This window comes from Chrysochloris asiatica, unplaced genomic scaffold, assembly GCF_000296735.1.
Source record: "Chrysochloris asiatica unplaced genomic scaffold, ChrAsi1.0 scaffold00287, whole genome shotgun sequence".
Taxonomy (NCBI): Eukaryota; Metazoa; Chordata; class Mammalia; order Afrosoricida; family Chrysochloridae; genus Chrysochloris; species Chrysochloris asiatica.
Window position 1 is genome coordinate 1,243,641 of NW_006408805.1, and position 10,372 is coordinate 1,254,012.

General features: G+C 40.0%; 1 protein-coding gene across 1 annotated transcript in view; it reads right to left on the reverse strand.

The window, feature by feature from the left end:
* Nucleotides 1–6,530, reverse strand: part of CDON (cell adhesion associated, oncogene regulated) — a 133,629-nt gene extending 127,099 nt beyond the window's left edge. The window contains exons 1-3 of the mRNA XM_006874581.1: nt 6,455–6,530; nt 4,872–5,144; nt 2,908–3,054 (exon numbers count right to left, since the gene is read on the reverse strand). Coding sequence (XP_006874643.1) covers nt 2,908–3,054; nt 4,872–5,144; nt 6,455–6,530 — 496 coding nt within the window. The remainder of the gene's footprint in view (nt 1–2,907; nt 3,055–4,871; nt 5,145–6,454) is intronic.
* Nucleotides 6,531–10,372: the final 3,842 nt, after the last annotated feature.

The window sequence follows — 10,372 nt, forward strand, 5'->3', positions numbered from 1 at the left end:
TCCAGTGTCGCCTCACTTTCTTGAAAGATTTCAATTTTTATTCCATCAATTCCTGATGTCTTGTTTTCTTTGCCAATTCCTTCAATGCACCTTGGACTTCTTCCTTCAGTATCACTGGCTCTTGATCATATGCTAACTCTTGAAATGGTTGAGCATCAATCATTTTCTTTGGGACAGTGACTCTGTATATTCCTTCCATCTTCTCTTGATCCTTTCTACATCATTCAATAATTTGCCCAGAGAATCTTTCAATAATGAAAGCCGATGCTTGAATTTTTTCTTCAGTTTTGCCTGATTGAGAAATGATGAGCGTTCTGTTTTTCTAACTCCAGATATTTGCACATTTTGTTATAAATATTTGACTTTGTCTTCTCGAACTAAACTTTGAAATTTTCTGTTCAACTCTTGTACCTCCTCATGTCTTCCATGTGCTTTAACATTTCTACATTACAGAGCAAGTTTCAGTGTCTCTTCTGACATCCATTTTGATCTTTTCCTTCTTTCTTGACTTCTTAATGACTTTTTTCTTACTTCTTGTATGATGTTCTTGATGTCATCCCACAACTTTTCTGGTCTTTGGTCTTTAGTGTTTAATGCATCAAATCAGTTATTCTGATGATCTCTAAATTCAGGTGGGATATATTCAAAGTCATATTTTGGCTCCCATGGACTTGTTTTCATTTTCTTCAGATTCAGTTTTAATTTGCATATGAGTCATTGATGGTATGTTCTACAATCTGCCCCTGGCCTTGTTTTGACTGATGATATGGAGCTTTCCCACAGTCTCTTTCCACAGATGTAGTCAATTTCATTTCTGTGTATTCCATCTGGTGAGGTCCAAGTGTATAATTATATCTTATGCTGTTTAAAAAAGGTATTTGAAATGAACAAACTACTGGTTTTGTATAATTCTATCATGCAATCTCCAGCATCATTTCTATCACCAAGGCCATATTTTCCAACTACTGATCTTTCCTCTTTGCTCCCAACCTTTGCATTCCAATCACCAGTAGTCATCAATACATCTTCATTGCATGTTTGATTAATTTCAGATTGAAGAAGTTGGTAGAATTCTATTTCATCCTCACTGGTTTTAGTGGTTGTTGCGTAAATTTGAATAATAGTGGTATTAACTGGACAGTGAATAAAGAAGATCGTAGCTGAATTGATACATTTGAGTTATGGTGTTGAAGGAGAATATTGAAAGTACCATAAGCTGCCAAAAGAACAAACAGATCTGTGCTGGAAAAAAGTGCAGCCATTGTGCTTCTTGGAAGCCAGGATGACCAGACTTCGTCTCTCATACTTCGGACATATTGTCATAAGGGACCAGTCGACGGAGAAGGATATCGTGCTTGGTAAGTTGGAGGGTCAGAGAAAAAGAGGAAGACCCCTAGCGAGATGGACTGGCACAGTGGTAGCATCAATGAGCTCAAGCATAGCAATGATTTTGAGTCTGGCCCAGGACCGGGCAGTGTTTCATTGTGTTGTGCATAGGGTCACTATGAGTCGGTACTGACTCGATGGCACCTAACAACAACAACAATTCATTGTTTAGTTGTTCCCTTTTCTCTCTCAAATATGTGTTGAGTGCATATTTTCTGCCAAACAATGTCCAAGGCACAAGTGACACAGCAATGAACAAAGTACTTGTGCAGAGAAGGGGCGTTGCAAAGGCAAAGATAAGCAATAAACATGCAAAGCTCCATTATGGGGATAGAGAGTGTCAGGCCATATTACTTTAGGCAAGGCTTCAGGGTGGTCTTCTCTGATACCTGAGCAGAGACTTGAATGACTCAAGAAGTGAGCCCCTGTGGGAACTGAATCAGAATACGGTGAATACTATGAAAGAAGCCAGGGTGGCACCATGGTTAAAAGCACTTGGCTGATAACCTAGAGCTTGAATTCATCAGTTGCAACAAGGGAGGAAGATGTGCCACTATGCTTTCATCAAAATCTACAACCTTGGAAACTCGATGGGGCAGCTCTAATCTGTCCCACAGGGTCACTGTGATAGTGAAGATTTCCTGTCAATTTGCCTGGGTCAGCACCCTCGTGGTTTAGTACTTAAGATGTAGCTATCCCGGAGTCCTGGTGTGGCACTGTGGGTTAATGCACCAGGCTGCAAAGCCATTTGAATTGCAAGGTCGGCAGTTCAAGCTCACCAGCTGCTCCTCGGAAACCCTATACAGGGTCACTTCTATAGGTCGGAACCCACTCAATGGCACTTAACAACAACAACAACAACATCCCCAGTGAGCGGATTTACTATAATGCAATCACTTCATAATGAGACCTGTTATGAGCAGCTAATCAATTGAAAGGAAGTTTCCTCAGGGGTGTGGCCTGCAACATTTTTCATCTTACAAAGATAAAAGGATACAGAAGCGAACAAAGAGGGATCTAATCTACTATCACCAAGAAAGAAGACCTGGGGTCCCTGCACTGTGAAGCACCTAGATCCAGGGGAAGTCTGATGCCAAGACACATGGAGTTCTCCAAAGAATGCAGGACCTACTGATGCTGAAAAGAGATTAAGGACCTCTTTAGAGAGCCGGTGCACTGAATTTGGAGTTCTAGGAGTCCTGGTGTGGGGCTGTAGGTTAAAAAAACCCCACCATGCTTGTATTTAACAACAACAACAAACAAAGAATAAATGTGTTTGTTCAAACCATCCACTTGTGGTATTTCTGTTACAGTAGAACTCGAGAATCAAGATAGTCGCTCTGAGTTGAAATCGGCTCAGTAAAAGTGCTTTAGTTTTAGTATACTGGGACCTTTTCCCCTTGTCTTCCTGAGAAGAGATGGTATCTCTTATTTCTGTATCCACAGTGCCTACCACACAGACTTTAACAGGACAATTCTTATTCTGCAAAGCATCATGGGGCTTTCTATAAAAGTTCTCACCTGTGGAATGTTTCAGCCATTTTCCCCGGATTTTATAGCGCACCTCAGCTTTGGGGTTACTATCTGGTACCTTGCAGCCAATAAATCCAGTACTTTTTTCCTCGGCTGTAATAATATTCTTTGTTGATGAACCAAAATCACCAAGAACTAAAATAAAAAGTAAATTAAAAAGTAAATGTAAATCTAATTCTCTTTCCTAAAGGAAACTAAAATTAGAAACAGTATCTATAACATAGACTTTTGTGGGAGCCTCAGTCAATAAATCAAATGACGTATTTCATTAACCAATTTGCTGCACAAGACCTCTGTCAAGTGTTCAAGAGCCAAGATGTCAGTTTGAGGACTAGGGTGTGCCTGACCAAAGCCATGGTATCTTCAATAGCCTCATCTACATATGAAAGTTAGACAGTAAATAAGGAAAACTGTAAAAGAATTGCTGCATCTGAGTTATGGTGTTAGAGGAGAATATTAAAAGTACCATGGAGTGCCAGAAGAACAAACAAATCTGTGTTGGAAGAAGTATAAACAGAATGCTCCTTAGAAGCCAAAATGGCCAGACTTTCCCTCTCCTACTTTGGACATGTTGTCAGGTGGGGCCAGTCCCTGGAGAAGAATATTGTGCTTGGTAGAGGGGAGGGTCAACAAAAAGAGGAAGGAAGACCGTCAATGAGATGGATTGATACAGTGGGAGCAGCAATGGGCTCAAACATAGCAACAGTTGTGAGGATGGCGCAGGACCGGGCAGTATTTCATTCTGTTGTGCACAGCGTCGCTATGAGTCAGAACCTACTTGACTGCACCTAACAGCAGCAAAAACAACAATCTCAATCCAGGGAATAGAATGATCTTTTATCTCAGAAAGGCATGTGACTGAAGACTGAGAACTAAATCATGGCACCCTTTTCTAGAAGTCTTTGTTTCCAGAGGAACTACAGGAAAAATAAACTGCTCTTAAAACATCATGTGGGAAGAGCATAAAAACCATCAAGGAGAGCTATAAAACATAATTATTCCCATTCTGTCAAGATATATCCTTTTTGATACAGGCCCTCGACAAAGTCACTCTTTTTTTATGCACTACTATTCTGTTTAGCTATCTACATTACCATATTAACTTAGGACATGAAAAAAAAACAAGCAGTAATATGGTTTGAATTCTGTGACTCTATCAACTCTGGGTCTCAATTTCTCAGTTTAAGTTCACTACAGACGAAGGATGCATAGACAGGCTCATTACTCCAAAGCAGAGAGCATTCAGCAGCTGCCATAGGAATCCAGCTCTCCTGTGTGTGTCTTGGAGCCACGGGTCACAGCTCTGCAAAAACATTTACTCTTCTCAGTTATGACAAATTCACTACTCCTGGGGAATCCAGATTTGTTCTGTAAATAGGGGTGCCCTTACAAAGAAGTTTTCCACTACTGGAAGCCATCACCATTTGAAAGGCAGATGGTTCAAAGATTACTAAGAAAACCACTTGCTCCAGATTTTCCATAAGTTCAATTCTCAACATTCCTTTCGTCAGTTATTTTTCCCCCTCGCTGCTTTAGCCTGGTTTCAATTATTTAAATGAAAATCACTCAATAATCAAGGGAAATAAAACAATTAGACATGAAAGAAAGATAAAGAATTACATGAAATAACAGTGTGGAATAACAATTTAACAACAAAATTAGAGACTTAAAAACATACAAAGAAACTATTTACAATTCACATTAGAAAACTGTTCTTACTGTGTAACTTAAAAAAAAAAAAAAATGTCTACACTCTTGTTACAATTGAAGACACTGGGCCTGCGGTGGTGGGGTTAAGTTCATCTCCCCATGCTGTACTCAACAGCAAAGGAGTCAAGGCTGCAATGAGGACTCAGATATGTCTGACTTTTCACTATTCAGAAATTCAAGTACTGCACTAACAGGGAAATTTCAGGAAACATCATAAATAGCAGACACAGAATGAAACTCACCTGCTGTGGATATTGTGGCAGGACCACTCAAAATTGCACCGATGCTATTATTGGCAATGCACTGGTAGTAACCCGAAAGGGAGGGGTTAAGAGAAAGAATAGTCAAAGTCCCCTGATGAATCATAATCTGTTCCATGTTTCTATCCAACCTTTTTCCATTAAGTAACCATGAGATATGAACGGTCCCAGGCTTAGCAGAGCAATGTAGTACTACTGGTCCACCAAGTTTCTGGACAACAGAGAGTGGTTCCAAAATAAAAGAAGGTGTCAAGTCTACAAGGGGTGGGGGATGAGAGACAAAGAAAGAGAGAAAAAGACAGGAAAGACAGGGAGAATATTAAACACATTTCACCTAAAATTAAAGGCAATTCTTTATTTTATCTTAGATCTATCAAGGTTTTGAGTCCTGGTGTGGTGCTGTAGGTTAATGTGGCAGACTGCAAAGCTGTTTGAACTGCAAGGTTGGTGGTTCAAGCTCACCAGCTGCTCCTCAGAAACCCTATGGGTCGCTATGGGTCAGAACCAATTCGACAGCACTTCACAACAACAACAACATCATGGTTCTTAATACCTATAAAAGTTCTAGATAGCCCATTTTTGGAAGGCAAAAAAATAAAAATCAGTCTATGACTTAATAATCAGTGTAGAATAGACTAGAATCTGTATAAAATACCAGTTCTATTGATGGGGAATAGCAAACAGTTATTTTAAAGCAGTGACTTGCAAAATGGAAGTTTAGAATCTGAAAAAATACAACTCTATTTTTGACAGCAGGACTTGACTTTTGAGGACAAGTTATTCTATACACAAAGGCACCTCTTTACTACTTCCCTTCAATACAAAGCACTATTCAACTTTTAAGAAACTAGAAAATCAGGAAGTCACAGCTGAAATACAACGTCTATCCTTTTTAGATATAAGGTATCCTGGTGCGGCGTCATGGGTTAACTAATGCACTGGAGTGCAAAGTCGGTTTGAACCGCAAGTTTGGCAGTTCAAACTTACCAATTGCTCCTCGGAAACCCTACACAGGGTCAGGATGGGTCCGGTCGGAACTGACTCAACAGCACTTAATAACAACAACAATAAAGGTAACAAAGCTATGAATAGGACTGCTAACCTCAAGGTCAGCAACTTGAAACTATCAGCTGTTCTTCTGGAGAAAGAAGAGGCTTTCTGCTCCCGTAAAGATTTACAGCCTTGGAAACCCTGTACAGGGTCGCTATAGGTCAGAACCAACTTCACGGCACACCACCACCACCAAGGTAACAAAGTACTCTCAACATTGTATTTGGTGTTTGCAATAGTTTCATTTGTCTATCACTTCAGGAATTTAGGATGGGGGAGTTCTTACACTAAAGGAACAAAATGAGACTTTCTGTTTCCGCAAAGATTTACAGCCTTGAAAACTCTATATAGGGTAGGTAGAGAACGACTCACTGGCACACAACAACAACAACATACAAACAAAATAAAACAATACCACTTTATTAGCAAAGCACTTAAGTCCAAGTTTGTGTTTTACAGGATTAACAGGGGTAAAGCGTCCCCCCCCCCCCAACACTACTATTTCCCATACTTACCTGCACTTACAGAAGAGCACAGAATCAGAAGAGTTCCACACAGCAGCGTCTCTAAGGACCCAGGGTCTGGATGCATAGCGCCAGCTTACAGAAGCAGCAGGACAGACTTCCACAGCAAGACCCAGGCCTGGGCTCACTAGAAAACATAATAAAAAAGAAAATCTAAAACAACCAGCTGAATTATTTTATCTGAAAAGCCAGAGTTGTCAACATGATGGCTGTCCTATTCTGAAAGCTCAACAGACTATAATTTTAAAAAAATTTTATGTTAACACTGACTCATGGCTGACTGCAGGTCAGAGTGGAACTGTGCTCTTAGCATTTTCAATAGCTGGGTTGGGGTTTTTTTCTTCCAGAAGTAGTCTGCCAGGTCTTTCTTCTGAGGATCCTTTGCTATGCTCAAACCACTGACCTTAAAGTTGTCCCCATGGAGTGTATTAACTGTTGGCACCACCCGGAGACTTAGATATGTCAAACACAAAGAATTGTCCATATCTTCCCAACTTACAATGTAATCTCTGGATGCTTAATTGGAGATGGAAGTTTTGTTTGTATTTCCAAGGCACTAGGATACCTCTTATTACACTAGTTATTCCAAAAGACTACACTCAACTGCCTATGTTGTTGTTGATTCCGACCCATAGAGACCTTGTATAGGGTTTCCAAAGAGCAGCTGGTGAGTTTGAACCACTGACCTTGCAGTTCAAATGACGTTGCAGTCTGAAGCATTAGCCTACAACACCACACCAGGACTCCTATAGTACATTTGCATTTGTACATCTCACAAGCATCTAAAACATAACACAACCAAAATGCATGCCTCCTCATGTTACCTAAAATAATAACAACAAAACCAACAAAATAATAGCTTATTGTTGTGAAGAGCTATCAAGTCCGTTCCAATTCCTAGGGACCCTGTATAGGATTTCCAAGGAGCGTCTTGGTGAGTTTGAACCACTGACCTTATGTTTCTAACAACCTTGTGATCCAGTGCATTATCCTGCAGCATTATACAAAATAAGCGCCGTTGAGTCGGTTCTTACCCATAGGGCCCCTACCCATAGCACCCCTCTATGGGTTTCCAAGGAGCAACTGGTGAGCTTGAACCACCAACCCTGCAGTTCAAACTGACTTTGCAGTTTAGCACACTATATAATACTTGGAGTCCCTGTGTGGCGCTGTGGGTTAATGTGCTCCAGCTCATTGAACCTTGTGGTTCAAACCAAATGTAAGGTTGGTTTGAACCACAAAGTTGGTGGTTCAAGCTCACCGGTTCAAGCCCACCAGCCGCTTCTCAGAAACCCTATATAGGGTTGCTATGGGTCAGAACTGACTCGAAGGCACTTGACAACAACAATACTTAGCCTGTGCTAGATACCATTTAATTGTTTTTAGTATAGTAAGTTAATTTTCACAACAACCCAATGACATAGATACAACTGATTTTCTTTTACTGAAGGCAGACTCAGGCTCCTGGAAGACAAAGACAGTTCCCTACAGAGAGAATACTGAGTCTCTTAGAACACCAAAGCTTGGAATGTTTGCAGAACAGTAAAAAGACCAATGCAGTGAGGGTGAGAAGAGGCAGGAAATGAAAACTAGCAGAAAGCTGGGCCAGATCACATCCTGCTTTCAAAGCAAAGTGAAAGATTCTTGAATGTATTTTAATAACAATGCAAGCCCTTAGAATATTTAGAGAAGGGGAGTGGAAGTGATTTCATTCATGTGTTAAAAAGATCTTTGGCTGGTGGAAAGTAGACTGAAGTGGGGCAGGAGGGGAAAGCAAGGAGACCTTTCAGGGTACTGAAGTCCACTGTAGAATAAGCACCAACCAGGTTGCTAATCGCAAGGTCGGCTGTTCAAACTCACCAGCAGCTCCTCAAAAACCGTATACAGGCTCACTGTGATTTGGAATGAACTTGACAGTACTTAACAACAACAATCACTGTGGAAGTGGAAGGACGTGTTTGGATTCAGAATATATTCTTAACGTACACTACTGCTGGTGGTTTAGAAGTGGAGCATGAAGCAGAGACCTATTGAGGTTCTCTGCTGGTTTGGGTCCAACAGAATGAAATGGGAAGACAAGAGAGGGGAGAGGAGACAGACTGAACATTCCTAAACACCTAGCAGAAAGCGCATCAAAAGTTATGTTTTGGCCAAAGTTTAGGGTATCTATTAGACAGCCAAATACTTTTGTCAAGCACACAACTGATAGATGAGTCTGGAGCTGTGGGAGGAAGTCAGAGCTGGCTAGGCAGATTTTAGACCTAACACTACAGCAGCTCTCCATTAGCTGAATATGCAGATAGAGAAGTGGAGAGGCCAGACCACAGCCTTGGAACACTCCAACATTTAGAAGGTGAGTAGAGGAAAATAACTGTTAATGGAGGCTAATGAGAAAGGATGAGGAAATCCAGAATGCTGTGTCCAGAAAGGGAAAAAAAAAAACCTCTGGAAAAACAGCTATCTGCTGTCATCATATGAGACAGGAGGAACAGCAGAATGGGTATCACTGGTGATGGTGATAAAAGCAGTTTCAGTAGTACTGAAGGGACAGAAGCCTGATGGGTAAGCCCAGGGCAGGATGAGAAAAGAGGAACTCCTTCATGAGTTTTGCTGTAAAAGGGCAGCAGGAAAACTACTGGAAAGAGATGGCAGTTTAGGAAGAGCATATTTTTGTGTTATTTTAATATAGAGATAGTTGTTATTAAGTGCTGTCGATTCAGTTCTGACTCATGGCGATCCTATATGGGGTTTTCAAGGAGTGACTAGTGGGTTTGAACTGCCAACCTTGTGTAGTTCACTAGTCTACAGCACTATACCAGAGCTATAGAGCTAGAATAGCATATTTAGTAAATATTAAAAAAAAAATACTCACAAAACACAGTACTGGTAAGGATATGGGTAAAAATCACTATCATATATTGCTGGTAGAAATATAATTGGTAAATCCTTTTTAGGTGACATTGGCAATAACTAAAATTAATGTATCCATGCAATAAACATACATATTCAGTTCTAACTCTATCCTATGGGCTACTCTAGGTGCTGAGGCTAGAGCAATAAAAAAATAAAAACTAAAACTGACAAAAATGTATACCTTACATTCTAGAAGGAGAGCTGGACAAGAAACAAGATAAAATTAGAAAAATAACAAAGTTCATGTCATCTTTCAAATATGGTTAGTTTCTTCTCCTCTGTGTTACTGCTGTATATTTTGAACAAATGTCTAAGGACAGATCAAGTCTACTCTATCTGGTTACATAACAATCTGCTCTTTGTGGGCAGGAATGATATCATATTGAACTTTGCTACATTCTAATGCCTAGTAAGAAACCCATTACTGTCAAATCAATTCCAACTCATGGCATCCTGAATTACAGAGGAGAACTGTTTCATACCGTTTTCTTTGCTATAAGCTTTATAGAAGCAGTTTGCCAGGCTTTTCTTCTGTGGAGCTGCTGTGTGGATTCAAACAGCCAACCTTTAGGTTATCAGTCAAACATAAACCGTTGGCACCACCCAGGCTCCTAATGCCTAGCAGAAAGTAAACAATACCTTAATACAATAAACTGACAGAAACAAATCACCGAAATCTTAAGGAATAGTATTTAATGAGAATAGCCATTTTATCTGAATTCAGCATATTTTTTTAATTTCTTCATTCCTTACATATTCATATATATATACATAAAATAAAAGCATCGATAGAATGATAGCAAGTACCTACTATATGCCCAGCATTGTGCTACACTAAGGTTATGATGTCTACAAATTATCCCCATGTTTGACCAGGGCTGGGTACCGTATCTGTAGCCACAGAACACATCAAAACAGAAAAATTATATTAATGGCACTTTAGAAATCTATGTGCATATTCCTTTATCCCAAAGAAAATCTAATTCTAACCAGTGA